The following is a 19,173-nucleotide window of genomic DNA, read 5'->3' on the forward strand; positions in this document are numbered from 1 at the left end:
CAGAGGCCTCCGGCCGCCGCCGCCGTTCCCCCACCCCCCTCCCACCCTCACCCACTACTGTTTACCTTACCACCATCCAGCCTATGCGTTCGTTACAGACCACATCTTTCTAGATCTCGTTGTATCGGTTTCACAACGGGCTTTTCTGCTAGTATATATATAAATGTACGCTCAAGCATGCTGTCACTTGTGAAGATAAAACATCTGTTTTGGCACATTTTGCATTAATCAGGAACTTCATGCTGTCATGGCTTTCCAATATTTAACATGTAACAAAATAGATTTGTAGTGTTCACACATGATGGTGTGTATGTGTGTCCTTAAATCTGTTCAGAAAAAGTCATTTGTGAAGTGGTTCTTAGAACTTTGTTAATTTAAAATCTTGTCTGTTGTTTATGATGCCTACTTAGTACAAGAATTCCAACAGCACTTAACTTTTAGTAGGAGCAAGGGCTGTAACTGACAGACTTTCCTCCCTCTCTTTGTGTTGCTGCAGAATGACGTAGCCTTCCCAAGGATTTATCACCTAAGCAGAAAATGAGCTTAACATCCTGGTTTTTGGTGAGCAGTGGAGGCACCCGCCACAGGCTACCACGAGAGATGATTTTTGTTGGAAGAGATGACTGTGAGCTGATGTTGCAGGTAATGGTGTCAGTTCTCCAGATGTAAATGCTGGATGTTTTGAGGACTGTATTTTTTTACTATTAAGTATTTAGCACCCCCTAATTTAATTTGTTAGTTATTTAATAATTCCTCCATATTCCATGTAGAAGAATAGGGCTAGTCTACTCTACAGTATTAATTACTTGGATTAGATAAATGTTTGCACTTGACTACAATGTATCTTATGTTGCCAGTTGAGTATTTCCAATGAAGGAGTGAGAGTGGAAATGTGCTGCCTATCCACAGGGCAGTTCTCAAGACCAGTTTAACAGCAATTTCTATAGAATCATAGAGTTGGTACATACCTCTGGGGTCATCTAGTCCAACCCCCTGCACAATGTAGGATATTCACAAATACCTCTCCCCCAGACCCCCAGTGACCCCTTTTCCATGTCCAGAAGATGGAAAGGAAAAAAAACCCTCCAAGCACAGTTCTGCCTAAACTGCGCTAGGGGGCGCTGGCACACAACATTTCAGAGGCCAGCTCAGAAGATTTCTGCTTTGCTCACAACCAAACTTCCATAGCAAACAATTGAGGATGGGGCATCTCCTTCTGGTGCCCATAGAATTGGACCCTCTGGTCCAATCTTTATGAAACTTGGGGAGGGTTGAGGAGAGACACCAGGAGCTATGCTGCAAATTTGGTGCCTCTAGCTCAGAAAACAGCTCCCCACCCCCCGAGCCCCAGCTAACCCTAGATAAATTTCTCTATTATAGCCTATGGGGCCGATTGACTATAATGTTCCCCATAGGCTATAATTGAGCCGGGGGCGAAAAACGAATTTTTTTTTGCACACCCCTATCATGTTTTTCAGTATGATTTGTAAGCTGCCTTGAGTCACAGGGAAAAGTGGGTTATAAATCTTTGAATAAATAAGTAGCTTGGGCAGGTTGATAACATTTAAGCAACTTCCTTTTTGTTAGGTTAGGCAGCGTTATTCCACCTCTGTTATACTTGAACTGTAATGCTGGTTATCATATTTCACTACAAAAACCAAAGTAGCCTGCAAGAGTTCTCCCCCTCCAAATTAATGTTAAAAAGTTCAGTATGTTTCTGTTTTGTTCAAACTTTCCAGTTTCACTGTTGTTGGTACTCAAAGTAGAAGTTCAGAATAAGAAGCTGTAGTTCTTTAAAGGTGCTAATTTTCACTGGAGAAATAAACTTAAAATGTTATAGTACTTTCAGGGATGTATTTACTGGGATGGAGCTCGATATAAATGTAATAGACAAAATTGGCCATCCCTCTTTATTTAGCTGCAGTTACAATTACATTTACTGTGTTCGGAGATGAAGTAAACAGAATTAATCAGTCGTGTTATAAAATACAACCAAATATCTAGGTGCATTGCTGTTTAGTTACATTATAATTGGGTTTTTCCCTCGAAAATTGAAAGATTTTTTTTCTGTTTTTGTACTTTTTCTAGAATGGTTTCCTAAGACCTTCCTTTGTTTCCCACACTGATGGGGTCTGTTTTATTCTTACTGTCCTGACAGGTAGAAAACTTAAGACTCATGAATTTGCAGCACAGTTTCCAACATCATATGTATTTTTAGTTAAACAGTAGTAATTTATAGTCATCATTCAGAAATAATTTTAAAGCATAGCTTGGTAGTACATGAAACTCAGAGCAGTAAACGTCCCTTCCTCATTTTGTTTTGAAAACAACTCTGTGAGATAGATTAGACTAGGGGACTAAACTGGCTCAAGATCACCCAGGTGTGAACACTGGACTATCTGACCCTAGTCCAGCACTCTAAACACTACCCCACACTGGCTATTATGATGGGCATGTTGCTGGGGTTGTCATAGGTAACGTGTCCAGAATGGTTCACTTATGGGCATTGCTGGTACAGTAAGGTAGCTTCCAGTTACAAAAATGATATGAGGAAATGGCTCTTGGGCTACCCTACCAGCCCTCTAGCCACAATAGTGTTATCTGTGTCAATGCAATAACATGTATCTGAAATACATTAATAATTGACTGGGTAGGATTTCATCAACAGAAAGTATTAGATAACAGGCTTGCCTCACTTGCATTGTCTAGGATGCCATAGTAATCACACTGCCAGAAAATATTCTGTGCACAATTTACACCTGAACAACAGGTTAGATGGGCAAACTGGAAGACGGTGGACTGGACTATAGGACAATTCGGGCTCAGTTTTGGGCCTGATACTTTTCAATATTTTTATCAATGATCTGGATGAAGGGGTAGAAGGGCTACTCATTAAATTGGGAGGAGTAGCAAACACCCAAGAAGATAGAGTTAAAATTTAACAAGAACTGAATACTCTGGAGAAGTGGGCAGTTGCAAACAGGATGCAATTCAACGAAGATAAATGCACAGTATTACATCTGGGCCACAAAAAGGTCAAGCACAAATACTGGATGGGGGATACATTTCTGGGGAGTAGTGTATGCGAAAGAGATCTTGGGGTAAGGGTAGACTGTAAACTAAATATGAGAAGTCAGTGTGATGTGGTGGCAAAAAAGGCTAATTTAGTCTTGGGTTGTATTAAAAGGTCCATAGCATAGAAATCGCAGGAGGTCATAGCCCCTCTGTATACCACCTTGGTCAGGATGCACCTTGAGTACTGTGTTTAGTTCTGGAGGCCTCACTTCAAAAAGGATGCACTTCAAGAGGGTGCAGAAGAGAGTGACGAGGATGATCAGGGATCTGGAGACTGAGCCCTACAAGGAAAGCCTAAGGGCTTTGGGAATGTTTAGTTTGGAGAAGAGGAGATTGAGGGGGGACATAATTGCTCTCTTTAAATATTTGAAAGGCTGTCATTTGAAGGAGGGCAAGGAGCTGTTCCAGTTGGCAGCAGAGGATAGGACCCGAAGTAGTCTTATGCTGAGGGTATTACTGGCAGTCTTATACTGAGGGTATCCTTTCAGCCCAACTAGGTAAGCATGAGGTAAGCATGAAGACCTCTAAGTGCAGTGATGCCTGGGCAAGGGATTCTGGTGCTCCTGGGGAGGGGAATGTACAGTGGTGGGACCAGGCATGGTGTGAAGGGAAGGGAGTGGAGAAATAGAATGGCTCAGCACCCTTCCAGCCTGTGTCCCATCCTGAGGGTAGTGGGCAGTGGGGCTAGGATGAATAACCCCTCTCTGACATTGGCGTTGTGTAACACCAGGTCTATAAATAATAAGACCATGGTCCTGCGGAACTTTCTGCTGGAGCAGAATGTAGACCTGGCGTCAGGGCAGGCCCGAGGTTGTCCTGCGCTCTAGGCGCATACAAAGGAAAATGAGCTACACACTGAGTGTGTACCCCATCATCCCTTTGGGAATGAGTCATTCTGAACCAGAGACTCTCCAGCTTCTGTCCGCTCACTCTGCTGGTCAGTTTTGGCCAGTTCCCTTTCTTGCTGCATCCTGCCCCCACCACAGTAATTCATGGCATATTTTGCTGTCAAACAGTGTCTCTTGAGGAATTTCTGGAGAACCAGAAAGTGTATGAAATTGCAACTGAAGACTCACTTTGTGAAAACCAATCTGTTGTTGTCTTAGAGTTGATTGTATGATAAATATCTGTTTTAAGCCTAAGGTATGAATTTTATCTTTTTAATGTATTTTGTGACTTGTGTCACAATCTCTGAATATTTAGCAGAATTTAAAAGGAACAGTTGAAGATTGGTACAACATGATCAGTAGCTTTTATTTCTGATAGCTTTTACCTCAAAATGTATGAGTCTTGCATGTTGGGAGGTAATGATGGATCTTCTGGCTCCATTTCACTAGCTGCAGCACTTGATTCCAAAGCATGGAGCCTTTCAACTGTGCAAGGGACTCTTCCTTTCCCCATAAAAATCATTGCCATTAATGGAACAAAGTTACAGGCTCCAACCCTACAGGACTGAATTTCTGCCCTCATTTAGCACTTGTGTAGTAAGACTTGCTTTTAAATTCTTCAGAAATTGAAGATATGTATTTTAATGCATTCTTGTACTGCATGGGCATTTGATTGCTTCTTGTATCAAAAAGATCTCTTATATAAGGAATCTTACCTCTGTGGGCACCACAGGGAACGTACCAGTTGCTATAACTGCAAATTGCTTAGGGTGTGCTCTGAGCATCTTGCTGTATGCTAATTCATAGTATTAGTATAAATCACATATAATTAAATTGTCCAATGCTAACGTCAAAGAACTAGGATCACTTGGTATTTTGCTAACTATAATCTATATCACGTGCCGTTCATTGTTCAGATAAACAATGAATTGTTGATATATTTTAAATATTTTAAGTAGCATTACTTTTCTTTGTCATCTATTATAGCTTTATTCAATGATAAGTCTGCATGAAAATTATAGTTTTTAATTCTGTGTGCATGTGTGTCTCCTTCAAGACTTCACTTTAACAAGAATTGAAACTGTTTGGAATTTTACAAGTAAAAAATAGAATGTTGTCTCAAAGCTTGTTCTTGATCAGCTGGTTACTCTTTAGTCTCAATTCTGTGCACTTGCTGTTTTCTCATCTTTCCCATTCCCCAACAAAACCTCTGTTCAAGGTTAACCTTCGCAAAGTGCCATGCAACACAGAATTCTGCAGTGAGGAAGTGGAATTGGGCAAAACTGACCACTGCTTTTTCTGTTGTGCAGGTGAAGCCAACTTGTCTCAAGGCTTGCTGTGTTCACACTAGAACTAATGTGGCAAACTTGCCCAGGTCCCCACTCTCATTGCAGTCCCTATGTCACCAAACATTTTGTTTACAAAGGCCAACCTCATCCCTCAGTAGAGGATTCTCAAGACAAGGGAAGCTTAAGTTTGAGTACATCTGTGGGATCCAAATTGATGGCTCAGTTCAAACATCATTTCATACCATGGATCATACTAATTGAAAAATTTAGAAACTCCATAATTCTTTTCATTGCTTTTTGCCACCTCCTCCAAGGATGCTTTCCCAAAAAGCTAAGCAATTTCTTATTGCTGCCGAAGTGTCCCAGGTCATAAAAATTCATAATGGTAATTTAGTTCATGGTAAGCAACTTCCTCTGTTCATGTGTGTGGTGGCACAAGTAGGGGTGTGCAACAAAAAGGGGGATATTTTTCTGATCCAGATGTATTGGAGCTGAAAAATATTGGTATTTTCAGGTTCCAAATACTGGTATGGTAATTGGATCAGGGTGTTTTGGGAGGGTCCAGTATTTTTTGGCTCCATTATTCTCTGGAAAAAATTTTGGGGAGGGAGGGAAGCTGAGGGTTTTTAAAGGTACTGGCACCAAAATTGCAGGAGAGATACTTGTGCCCATCTGTCATGACCCCAGTGGGTCGCCACGTTCAGCTGCCACCACTCTGGACTTTGGGTCCCTTGAGAAGGCCCAGAGTACCCTCCCAAGCCCATCCAAAATGCCCCTTTTTAAGCCAAGAACATAGGCGTGATGACCAGGCAGAGAACATTAAACGGTTTATTAACACAGTAATGGGGCAAGGAAAACAACACAAGGTGCTTTAAAATATATAACAGTGTTTAAAGGCAAAATAATCAAATCTAACTACCTATTTCACTTAACTAGTTACTATTTCAAGGCCCACAGCCCTCTTATGCCATACCTCCTGCCTGTACTCACTCTGTCCCGAGTGAGGGATCTTTTCCTCAGACCAGATTGTCCCCTCAGTTTAGCTCTGTGAGAGACAAGACCGCAGAAGAGAAAGAATACAGTTTTATGGCCCACAAAGCTTAAGTTCCATTCCCTCACACAATCTCTGTACACTGATTGGCTACAACTGTTGCTAAGCTTTGTGGGGGTTGTAGGCTGTCGGCTCTCCACTCTCACACAGGCCTCTAGGCCTTTCTCCCAGGCTTACACAGATCATGACACTGTCCTTTAAATAACCCTCACAGTTCAAGTGAATTGAACCAAGGGGTCCAATTCTATGGGCCCCTGAACAAGATGTCCTACCTGTCCTCCATTGCTTCCTATGGAGGAAAAGAAAACACAAAAAATGTAAAATCCAAGAATGTCCCCCCACCCAGTAGGAATACTACTGGAAGCTATTTCTAAGCCTAACCTACATAAAATGTGAGAATCCACCAAAAAAGCAAACCCAACATAAAACAGCTCCAAAGAACGAGTTTAAAAAGAAAAATAAACACTTGAAACTCACAGTGTCTTACCAAAAGTAGTCTGGCAAGCTGATACTAAGACCTGGGAGACATGGAAACACAGGGAGTGGGGGACAGTCCTGGGAACCTACAAATAACATCTCCCCATATTCCTGGTTAATCCCGAATGTTTCTGGGATTTTTTAGGACCTATTTTTTGGTATCCTGAAAAATCCCAGATGTTTTTGGGAGACCCAAATATATCTGAAAAATTCTGATAAGCTGTTTTTCAGATATTATTTTAGTTTGGGAATATCTGAACGTAGATCCCTAGGCACATATACTTCCTTGATACTATTGGACAGCTACTCAAAGGAGATGCTATTTGCATGGAAAATATAGAGTCCTGCTCATTTGTTCCAGTCTCGCAATGTATGCCTGCCATCTCTTTTTCTATAATTTTCTTCTCCCCTTTGCTCGTTCATGCCCTTGTCTATTGCTAGTATAGCCCAGAATACCTGTTTAAAGTATGAATTTATTACCAACATTTATCTTCTAGTTGTTTTGTATCAAGTTGTACACTGCCTGCAGTCCTTCCATACTATCATAAACTGAGTTTCAACTCTCTGGGCAGAATTTATGGAATTATAAATCCATATCCAAACCAGAGGGGTAGTACTTAATATACAGTTACTAACTGAAGCAAAATACTTCATTCACAACTAATTGTTAGCCAATATCATTAGTTGGGATGATCAATGACCAGGTTTATTAGGAAATGCAAGATTAGGAAATGCAGGATGAAAGAGCAAAACTCACCCCAAATCACAGTGCAGGCAACTGATGAGATGCAGAAGAGTCAGACCTCTCCTGTCTGCACATCCTATGTGCACACACAGACTAAGATCTCACTGTGTATATGTGTCTGTCTGTCTATCATCTATCTGGTCTCTATGAGTGAGAGGGAGGACCTGACAGATTAAATGGTCATAGCTCTCTATACTAGCTTCCTTCCTGAACTCCCAGGTACCTGAACTCCCAGAATTAGGCTGCCATCTTCAGGTTTTATTAGAATTTTACTGTTATTTATGAACTATTGTGTTTTAATTTTTTAATTATCTTATGTATTATATATGACTGTTGTGACGCATCCTGAGCCCGCTTCCGGGGGAGGGTGGGATAAAAATCGAATATTATATATTCTTTTAAAATAGGCAAGAAGGGTAGCAACGTGTGACAGCCTGACCTACTTGTAACCCTGAACCTGAGAAAGAGGTTGTGGAGGGTGGTAGGCACTCTGTGTGAGTGAGAAAGATGTGTCACACCTTGCTCCCATTGGCTCTCACTTACTGGTTTGTCTGTAATAATTGTGTCCACGTTAAGAACATAAGAACATAAGAGATGCCAATGTTGGATCAGGCCAAAGGCCCATCCAGTCCAACACTCTGTATCACACAGTGGCCAGAAATACCAGTGCCATCAGGAGGTCCACCAGTGTGATTCTTTGATCTTTACCTGGACAACACAAGTTTCACAGGACTGTGTGAGTGTACTCACATGCATCTTCCTGATTGTCCTACAGTCTTCCCAGTTTATCTGTTTTCCTTCCTGCCTGCCTGCGTATAATTTCCATGCAATTTTGTTCCAGGTTTTTTCAAATGAAAATCACAATGTTAGTCCTAGTTATTGACCAATCTTTCTCTTTTCGGTATCTATAAAATATGTAACTTCGTAATAGTAGTTACAAATGTTAGCTACTGTTAACTGTTAAATATGTATGCATTGAGGATGGCTTGAATTTCTGCATGTCTGTAGAAGTTGGAGCTAACAATTAAGCTTTGTTTTACATACATGTGTAGCACAAAAACTTCTGACAACTGTGTCATTTGCATGCAGAACATGTGGGCAGAACACATGAAATACCCCTTTCTCTTCCTGTATGTGTTGGTCATAAGTATCTACAGATTTGTTTATTCATATGCAGAAATAAAAATTATATTTTTGCAAAGTGTGAGTCTGAGTGTGTGTGTATGTGTATATACATAATTTCCCCCCAAGCATGTCTTATAGAAGCTTCTTCCTCTAGCTATATCCAAACACCTAGTGGTGGTAGATTTTCTTTTTGAATTAGAGGCATCTAAAAGAAACCACCCTTAATTTTGTAATTATATAGCTGCTGTTCCTTTCATTTAATCAGTGAAGTGAAAAAACTCATTTGCTTTAGATCATGTTGTAAATAATCACCTGAAGAGAGAACTTTGAGTTACTAACACTATTTAATTTGTAATGTCTTTAGTATATTTGCATGGTTGAAACAATAGAGGAAGGGAGTTGACGTTTATCCTCTTTACTTCATTCTTTGTCCATGAGAGAACTATTTGGAGAGTCTCTTCTCTGTTAAATCAGTTATTGTCCAAAACTTGGTTCCAATAGCTGTAAAGATAGCTAAACATCAATTCTGACCTTACCATTGTAAAATAAAGAACAGCTAGATGTCCAAAGTAGTATCTCCTTCAGATTTGTCCGTAACACTATTTTCTTTATTGGGCCTCCTGGAATTCACATGACCTCTGCAGATTAATTGAGCAGCTGCAGTTGCATGAATATCTGTTCCAGTAATTTTACTCTGTGTCAGGTGTTATGGGCAAATGGGTTGTCTCTCTTTCTCTTTTGCCTGAAATGTCCCTTTCTTTGCTAATCTGGTTATAATGTTCTTAATTTTGTGTTCATATTTTTGGGGGAATATTTTTAAATAATTAGTACTTATCCCTTAACTTTAAAACATGCAATTCTTACTGTAATTGTTTCAGTCACGTAGTGTGGACAAGCAGCATGCTGTAGTCAACTATGATCCCTCAACTGATGAGCACTTGGTGAAGGATTTAGGCAGTCTAAACGGGGTAAGTTAAATGTTTCATTTTCAAGAATTCCTTTTACAAAAGCAAGAGGTGATGCAAGAAGTATTTGTTCAGTCAGTTCCTTCTTGTATGCCTTTGCAGCTGGTGGCATATTCTCCTACCTGGTAGCAGGAGCTCCTTTGCATATTGGGCAACACACCCCTAAGGTAGCCAATCCTCCAAGAGCTTACAGTAGCCCCTGTAAGAAGAGCTCTGTAAGCTCTTGGAGGATTGGCTACATTAGGGGTGTGTCGCCTAACATGCAAAGGAGTTCCTGCTGCAAAAAGAGCCCTGCTGGTTATGAGCATTTTCCATTGCTACTCTGAGCCTTTGCATTGAAAGTAGACCAGTGGGCCCTGTGTCTTCTACCTTCTCCCTTTTTGGAAGACCTATAGGTTTGTTTTGTTTGAGAGGGTCTTTTTTGAGGGCTTGAATATAATCACTTATAGCTGTATTTTGTAGGCAAACATAAATCTTTTAATAAATATGCTGACTGTAGAAGAAACATGTAGTAGCATTGAGCTAAGTACAGTTATGGGAAGGGATCAAATGGATAAACTTACAGAAGGAGTTGGAGGAGTGGATCTTTTTCTGCCTTCCCTCATCATCCTGTTGTTTGTCTCGAAGAACTCTCTGAGAATAAGGGGACCCTCATGAACAAAATTCACCACCTTTTATGGGGGGATGGGGTTGCAGTGAGAAATGGCAACTGGATAAAATTGCCTTCACTTCCATCATCTGTTAATGGCACGTATCCATTTCACAAACAGAGCTTTACTTGCAGTTCATGGGATATAATCCAAAATTACAAAATTTCAGGACAGTGAATAAGATTGTGCTAGCTACAACCAGTGTTCCCTCTAAGCTGAGTTAGCATGAGCTAGCTCACAATTTTTTAGCCTCTGGCTGATACATTCTTAGCTCATGAAGGATGGCTCCAGAGCAAACTAATTTATGCAGTAGCTAAATTGCTTGCTCACAGCTTTAATGCCAGTAGCTCACAAAGTAGAATTTTTGCTTATAAGACTCCACAGCTTAGAGGGAGCATTGGCTACAACAATTTCAGATACCTGTATGTTTTTATGTTCTGTTTGTCTTTTATAAAATAAAAATTATTTTTTAAAAAACAATTTCAAATATCTTCCCATCTGCTATCAAGAGAATATTTTATTTTATTTATTTAGACATTTATATCCTGTGTTTCTCCTTAGTTGGGTCCCAAAGAGGTATATAATGTTGTTTTCCTCACCTCTGTTTTACTTCTTTCTTCTTTTTCTTTTCTTTGCCCCCTTTCCACCTGATTCAGGGTCTTCAAGGTGGTGGATATTTCAAACAATAAAACAGTTTAAAACACACACACACAATATTTGAAACAAAAAAATATATAAACACACGGGCATACTATTTTATCCTCACAACAATAGCCATGTGAGATAGGTTAGGCTGAGAAAGAGTGGCTGGCCCAAGATCTAACATTAAAATAATTATCCTACTGTTGTGTTTTTTTCATATTCTCAAGTAGGAGCTTTCATTCTTAAGGTTTTAGCTGCCATCTTAATTCTGGCTTCAGTGGTATGAACTTTTGAACACATGAAGCTGCCCTACACTGAATCAGACCGTTGATCCATCAGGGTCAGTATTGTCTACTCAGCCTGGCAGCGGCTCTCCAGGATCTCAATCAGAGGTCTTTCACATCACCTACTGCCTGGTCTTTTAGTTAGAGATGCCAAGGATTGAAACTGAGACCTTCTACATGCCAAATAGATGCTCTACCACTGAGCCACAGCCCCTCCCCTTGATTTATTTGTTGAATCTCAAGACATAGTACACAATAAAAATGCAATCACACAGCATAAGACAACCAGTGAATAATGCAATTATACTAAGATTACAGAATTAGAAGATTGCCTAGGTGAGGTATAGTGGGATTACAGAGGTAGAAGACAATGCAATAGGTACCTAGAATCACCATTGCAGTGGACTACAATTCTGTTCCATTATAAAGGTTCCTTTCTGGACTGTTCCATTCTACTACATTTCTAATCCATTTATAAAAATGGCCCTCTGAACATTTCTGTTTTAAGCTTGAACAGGTCTAGAGAAGACACTAGTGTTCATTTACAGCATACCGTACCTGCTGGAATATAATAGTCTAAAGCTGAAGGGTTCATATTTTTCTTTTTCACTGTTATACAATAAGAAGTTTGACTTTATTTATAGCCTGCTTTTCTCCTGATCAACACAGCTTTACTATTGAGTTTTACAAGTTCATGAACATATATTGAAATATATAATATCCCATGCATGGGAACCAGCATCGGATTTCAGTTACTTTGTAAAGTGTATGTTCAGATAAATAAGTTAAACTTCAGCAGTTTATGAACATTTGTAGTGAAGCTTCAAATTAATCAAGTCTTTGCCTGAAAAACTGCTGTGTCAGTTAAAATGAATCTTTCTTTATAAGTGTCCATTTTCTTCAAGCAGTAACGACTGTAATACCTCAATGACTGGCTGTTTTCTTGAGCCAATAAGAGGTTTAACAATTTAAGCAGACTAGAAGTTAACTGATACTAGAATTGGCACATGTGATTGGACTGTGAGGAAAGAATACAATACATATTAGGAAATAATACATATTTATTTATTTATTTGTTAGATTTTTATCCCACCCTCCCAGCCCAGGGCGGCTCAGGACGGCTCACACACAGAATAAAATTTCAATAATACAATAAGATAAAATAACATCAATTAATACAAATACAATTTTAAAACCAAGACACATAAAAAATAAAGTCCTAGTCAATGTTCCCTCTAAGCTGTGGAGTCATGTGAGCAAAAATTCTACTTGGTGAGCTACTGGCATTAAAGTTGGGAGCGAGTGATTTGGCTGCTACATAAATTAGTTTGCTCTGGAGCCATCCTTCCTGAGCCAAGACAAAAATGCATGAGCCGGAGGCTAAAAAACTGTGAGCTAGCTCACACTAACTCAGCTTAGAGGGAACACTGGTCCTAGTAGACATTTCCTCATTTTCTGGTCAGCTCCTAGGTCTTCTGCAGCTGTCTAGGGTGATTGGCCCAGGCAGTATCTAGGGTCCAGTGGGTCAGGGGTCCACCATCATAGATGTCAATTATTGTTGGTGGTGGTGAGGGTGGTGGAGGTAGTAGTGGTGGCGGCTCCAAAGGCCTGGTGGAAGAGCTCCGTTTTACAGGCCCTGCAAAACTGTGAGAGGTCCAACAGGGCCCTGGTCTCTTCTGGGAGCTCATTCCACCAGAGTGGAGCTGCCACCGAGAAACCCCTGGCCCTAGTTGTCACTAGTCTGGCCTCCTTGATGCTCAGGAGAGCCAGCCGATTCTGGGTCCCCGACCACAGCGCTCTCTGGGGTACATATGGGGAAAGGCAGTCCCTCAGGTATGCAGGTCCCTTTCCATAAAGGGCTTTAAAGGTAAGAACCAGCACCTTGAAGCAACGCGGTATGCTATAGGCAGCCAGTGCAATGTCTTTAGCACAGGTCGGATGTGCTCCCGAATCGGGATTCCCATCAGCAACCTGGCCGTGGTTTTGCACCAGCTGCACCTTCCGGATTTGCGACAAGGGCAGCCCCGTGTAGAGGGCATTACAGTAATCCAGTCTCAAGGTGACCATCACATGGATCACTGTTGCCAGGTCATTGCGTTCAAGGAAGGGAACCAACTGCCTAATCAGCCAAAGGTGGTAAAAGGCCGACTTGGCAGTGGCTGCTACCTGGGCCTCCATTGTTAAGGAGTAGTGCCCCATCGAAGATCAGGAGCAGGATCCCGCCCTCGGACCGTTCTGACTCAGGCACAGGACCTCCATCTTCATCAGATTCAATTTCCTAAGCCAATCAGCCACAGCTTGTAACACCCGGTCTAGATCTTCCGGTTTGGAGTCAGACTGGCCATCCAACAACAGATAGAGTTGGGTGTCATCTGCATACTGGTGACAACCCAGTCCATGCCTCTGGGCAATCTGGGCAAGAGGGTGCATATAGATGTTAAAAAGCATCAGAGACAGTACCAGCCCTTGAGGCACTCCACATACCAATGGGTGCCTTTGGGACAGCTGGTCCCCTCAGCTTCACTCTTTGTTTCCGGTCTTGGAGAAGGGAAGCAAGCCACTGTAAGGCTAGTCCCTGGACTCCAATGTCAGCAAGGCTGTGGGTCAGTAGCTGATGGTCGACCGTGTCGAACGCAGCCAACAGGTCTAACAACAGCACTGCCGATTCGCCCCGATCCAGATTTCTCCGGAGGTCATCTGTGTGGGCGACCAGTGCTGTCTCCATCCCGTGCCCTGGGTGAAAACCAGACTGGAAGGTATCTAAAATAGAAGCATCATCCGAAAAGCCCTGTAACTGAATTGTCACTGCCCTATCTACTGGCCGATAGTTGGCCAATTCAGCTGGATCCAGAGATGGCTTTTTCAGGCGGGGCCGCACCACTGCTTCCTTAAGTGCCTCCGGGAACAGCCCCTCAGAGAGGAACTTGTTGACGATCTTCCACAAGGCACCCTGGAACTCCTAGAAAAGATGTCTACCTATTATTGGAGCAGCTCCATATTCTACAAGTTGATGACGTATTTCTTTAATTGGCGTGTTATAAATGGTACTCTTCTATAGGCCATATGGTTTTATTGTTTTATTTAGAAAATTTTATATGCTACTTGTCCAGAGATCTGCTCAAGTCTTTTTTCAACTATAACGTTTTACAACTAAAACTATTAAAACAAGCCACTAAAATGTTGCCATTAAAACAAGGTAGGGTATAAAGTAGCATAAATTACACATTTGAGTTTTCTAAAAATTACACACACACACACAGACACACATATTCTCAGGCTAGAAGCAGACCAATAAAACAACTAAGATGTCAACAGTAAATCCAGATCCATTAATGTACCTTTTTAAATTTGTTTTCCTTGTGCAAGTAGGATAGAATGTTATCTTCACCAACTGAATAAAATCATTCTGTGCATGTCTGAAGAAAACTGCATTCATATGGAGAGTTTCTGTACCCCTAGAAAATCTTAACACTGTTTTGTTTTCCCCCCCAGACATTTTTGAATGATGTGAGGATTCCTGAACAAACATACATTACCTTAAAACTTGATGATAAACTGAGATTTGGATATGATATCCTTCTTACTTCAACTTTTTTGCTGCTGGCTTGCTTTGTTGGTAAAATATAGTAGCATTTGGCACTGTTTTTATATTTGCATATTGACTTGAGTACTCTCTTTAGAAATTGCTCAGTGTAAATGTAATCTTAATTATCTTGTCAGTGTTGTATGTGCTCATTGTTGGAAGCTACACTTTTAAAAATGGGCTATAGATATTGCTTTGTTCCTTGTGCGTTTTGTGTGAAAACAAAGATGAACAATTTGTTTAGTATAATTAGCCACATTTGAAGCCCAAAAAAGAGCAAAGAGTTTGCACTATTTACTGCGTTAGTAGCATATGCATGTAACATTTATTTACTTCATTTATACTCCACTTTTCTCCCCATATGTTATCACAAGAATCCTATGAAGTAGATTAGGCTATAACTGTGAGTGGCCCGAGATCACCCAGCAGTCTTCCATGGCTGAATGGGAACTTGGGTCTCTTGAATGCAGTTGATGAGTGTCAATCTTCTAGTATAGTTTAAATTTAAAAAGTGTGATGTAGGTTGGCATATGTTGTTTTGCTAATGTATATTCTCCATTTAACCGCCATAGCTGTGATATCATAAATGGAGACTGCATTGTTGTATCTTATAAAAAATTGAAACTGCTGTAATATTTCCTCCCAAAATGTTTTTACCAAAAAGAAATAGTGACGTTTCCAGTGGAGTTAGACAATTATCACTACTTTCCTTATCACATTACACATACTAATCTTTTTACTGTAGTCAGAGGAGAGATGAGAGTCCCTGAAGAAGCACTTAAGGTAAATACATTTATATTTTTAGGACTGTCATACTTTCTGTAGCACTGTTTGATGCTCTCTGTCCTGGATGTGAGTGAGAACTGGGTGGTAGGTCTGTGGCATGATCAGAGCTGAAGAAGGCACATCTGTAATCTGTTGCTGTCCTGCGTGGCATGATGCATGCCATGAGCCAGCTGGAGAAGAATGCAGGGGAATCTGGCACCAATCAATTGTTTAGAGCCAAAAGGACCAGCTGAGCTCCTGGAAGTGGGTGGCCAAGCCAAGCTATCCATCATATTGGGGCAGTTGCCATGGTAATGGCTTTGGGGTGTCTTATGATGTTTCCCAGAAAGGCATGGAGTGTTTGGGGTTACTCAGGCTCCCAAGCTCTGTTCCTCAGGTGTCCAGAGAGAGGGGAAAGGAGCAACCTGCAGGGAAGCAAAGGACTAGGGTAGAATGTGGAATCCCTGTCTCTTCCCAGGCTGAGGCCCCAGGGAGCCTTCCCTCCAGTGGGTCAGGACCCATCTGTAAGCACATCATCATTAGAACATTGATCACATACATCTCCTGTAGCACTGTTTCAAGCAGCATTCAGTTTCTAAGAACATTGCACAGTATTAAAGAGGTATTACTATACCTGACATGCAAACACATAGGGACTATGGGGGACTGCTGCTACAGTGCTGATGGCCAAGACGTTTTCATACATAAGCTTAGTTTGTCTGAGCTGGCATTGTATTTCTGCTTAGAGGCAGTACATGGGCCCTGTGAGGATGCAAATCATGGAAGCTGCATTAACAGCCTCCAGTGGAGAACATAAAGTGCTGCCACATACATGCTTCTCAAGACACTCATCTGTGAGCTAATAACTAGCGAACGAACCCTAATTATCCTATTTACCTGAAAGACTAGTTTGTTGTTGTTGTTACCCAGTGTGCCATCAAGAAAAAGAGATGGTCATCTTAAATTCACATAGAGACACATATGGCAATAAACCTCTTGTCCATAACTAGAAATGGGCACAAACCTCGGCACAAACCTAATTCCATCATGAACATGGCCAGTTCGTGGTTCATGAGATCACATCTCCCACAAACCACCATGTTTTTAACTGAGGTTCGTGGCAGCGGTTCATGAGCCAGACAAACTGGCGCCAATGAATTAATTGTCCAGGCAACGGGGGGAGGGTGAACTTCTGCAGCACTTCTGCAGCCCTGGAAACACCTATAGTGGCCCTTCAAAGCTTGACAGGCAGCTCTGGTTGCCAACAAGAGAGCTCCCATTCTGCTGTATGGGAGCAGAATGGATATATACACACAGCTTTTTTTACTTGGCAGGAGGCAGTTAGGCATAGAGGGAGTTAACTGTTAGAGGCAGAGAGGGAAGGAGTACTGTGAACAATGTTGGTGCTTCAGAGCTCTCAGGCTCCTGTCCCTCTGCTACAGCCAACTCACTGGTGCCCAGCTGTACTGGGGTGTCACCAGGGCGCTCAGAGGCACAGCCTCTTTTCTCTGATGTGTTCTTGGGGATTGACTTGGAGGCAGAAGAACTAGTAGCGCTGCCAAAACCAGAGCAGTTGATAAAATTGTTTGCAGAGGAGGAATCAGACAGTGGTGAATTAGGGGGTGGTGGGGAAACATTGAGCCCCTCCACATCATTAACTCCCTGGGGCTGCTTGAGTAGAGATGTGAAGGCCTAGAAAAATGTCCCCCCCCCCCGTTTTTTTCCTGAAACCTTTTTTTTTTTCTTCCAAAAAATGGAAAAAAGAAAAGAAAAGAAAAAAAATTGATTATGGAACACTTTATTTTAACATGATGAATAAAATATTTTAAGACAAGGTGTTCAAATATTTTCCAAATCATTTCTAAAAAATACGTATGGTATCAGATTGATCTAATTTCTGTGCACTGTGGATAAGTATGGGTGGGTATTCTGTTGGTAATAATTGTTTGGATACACTATATTTTTAACATGGTAGTTGTGATAATTTCATGCCAAGTAAAAATGTCCATAGTCTTATTTTATGTTCTTAAAGCAACAGAATGACTTTCAATCTGGAAAAGAAAAAAGAAGTGTTAATGTAGAATTTTTTTTCAATTTTTCTGAAAATTTCCATCCCCCCCCCCGAAAAAAAACAGGTTTTTTTCCGAGCTTCAAAATGTCTGGAAATTTTACATCTCTATGCTTGAGTCCACCCCTCCATCAGTCCTCTCAACCCAGCACCCCACTGCTGCAATGGCTAAGCCTCTGGCCTGCCCCAATTTTGGGTCCCCGTTTCCAGGCCACAGTTTGGGAACAATTCCGCACCCTCCCCAATGACCCCTGTGTGACAGAGTGCTGGGTATGCAACCTCCAGATCCAGAGGAGCTCAAACCCCCACCACTTATCATCCTCCACCCTCCGCAGGCACCTGCAAAGGGCACACCCTACTCTGTTGCCTCCAGAGCTAAGAGTGGCACCCAGAAGGGGGGAAAAGAGGGCTGCTTTGTCTTGGCAGGGAGCAGGAAGGGGGAAGGGGAGGCCCCTCCAAGCAAAGAAGAAGAGATTGGGTTTATACCCCGCCCTTCACTACCTGAAGTTGTCTCAGAGTGGCTTACAAACTCCTTTCCCTTCCCCTCCCCACAACAGACACCCTGTGAGGTAGGTGGGGCTGAGAGAGCTCTGACAGAAACTGCTCTTTTTCAAGAACAGCTCTTATCAGAACTATGGCTTGCCCAAGGTCATCCAGCCAGGGGCAAGTGGAGGAGTGGGGAATCAAACCCGGTTCTCCCAGATTAGAGTCCGTGCTCCTAACCATTACACCAAACTGGCTCTCACACTGAAGATGCTGTGGGTGGGAGTGGAACCTCCAGCCACAGGCAGGCCACCCTCCAGAAGGTCATTCCCATGAGGATGCTGATGCAGCCAAGCAAAGGGGCTAGTGGAAAGGTGCATGAGGCAATCACTCACCACTTTGGTGAGATGTTGCGGTGGATAGCCAACCTTTGTCCATCGTGCAGGATGTGGCCTTTCATCAGCTCCTGCACTACATTGCTCCTCCATGGTATTCTAACCCCTCACAGAGGACCCTGAGCCAGCAAGTTTAGCCCTCCATGCATCGCTCTGCAGTGGAGATGGTCAAGGCCAAGCTGTCCAGAGCACAAGAGCGGACCATGTACTTCATGGCAGATGTGGAGCAGCCAGCAGCATGGCTCCCTCTCCCTTATCACCCACTGGTGGCAACGGTGGACCTCTGGACTGCCGGGGCAAGACCAGGGTCCCGGGAGGAGGGGACAGTCCTGCACTGGGCTACAAAGGGGTTCTGCTCCATGCTCAGGGAATGCTTGCAGACCACATGATGAAGAATATTGCTGCTGCAATCCACGCTAGCCTGAGGGAGTGGGTGAGTGTGGTTGACATAATCTGTGGCTGCATCATCATGAATGCAGGCACCAACATACTCGTGGTAGTTAACACTGTGCTCCTCAAGGGCATTATCTGCCTGTTGGTGAGGGATGCTCTCAGCCTGCGGAGCACTGTCAAGCCCACCTGGGATGCAGCCACAGTGGAGACACGCCCCTTGATGGAATCCTGCTAGTGCCTGGCTGCCCACTTCTCTCATAGTGTCAAGTCTGCCCACTGGCTGTGTGAGAGGCAGG

The 19,173-nt window shown here is 42.2% G+C and overlaps 1 protein-coding gene across 2 annotated transcripts in view; it reads left to right on the forward strand.

The window, feature by feature from the left end:
• Positions 1-501: 501 nt before the first annotated feature.
• Positions 502-19,173, forward strand: part of CEP170 (centrosomal protein 170kDa) — a 113,059-nt gene continuing 94,387 nt past the window's right edge. For both annotated transcript variants that reach the window (XM_015424568.1, XM_015424569.1), the window contains exons 1-4: positions 502-642; positions 9,528-9,617; positions 14,683-14,761; positions 15,498-15,556. In XM_015424568.1, coding sequence (XP_015280054.1) covers positions 538-642; positions 9,528-9,617; positions 14,683-14,761; positions 15,498-15,556 — 333 coding nt within the window. In that variant the 5' untranslated portion in view covers positions 502-537. The remainder of the gene's footprint in view (positions 643-9,527; positions 9,618-14,682; positions 14,762-15,497; positions 15,557-19,173) is intronic.

Source organism: Gekko japonicus, unplaced genomic scaffold, assembly GCF_001447785.1.
Source record: "Gekko japonicus isolate JY-2015 unplaced genomic scaffold, Gekko_japonicus_V1.1 scaffold392, whole genome shotgun sequence".
In the NCBI taxonomy this organism is placed as follows: Eukaryota; Metazoa; Chordata; class Lepidosauria; order Squamata; family Gekkonidae; genus Gekko; species Gekko japonicus.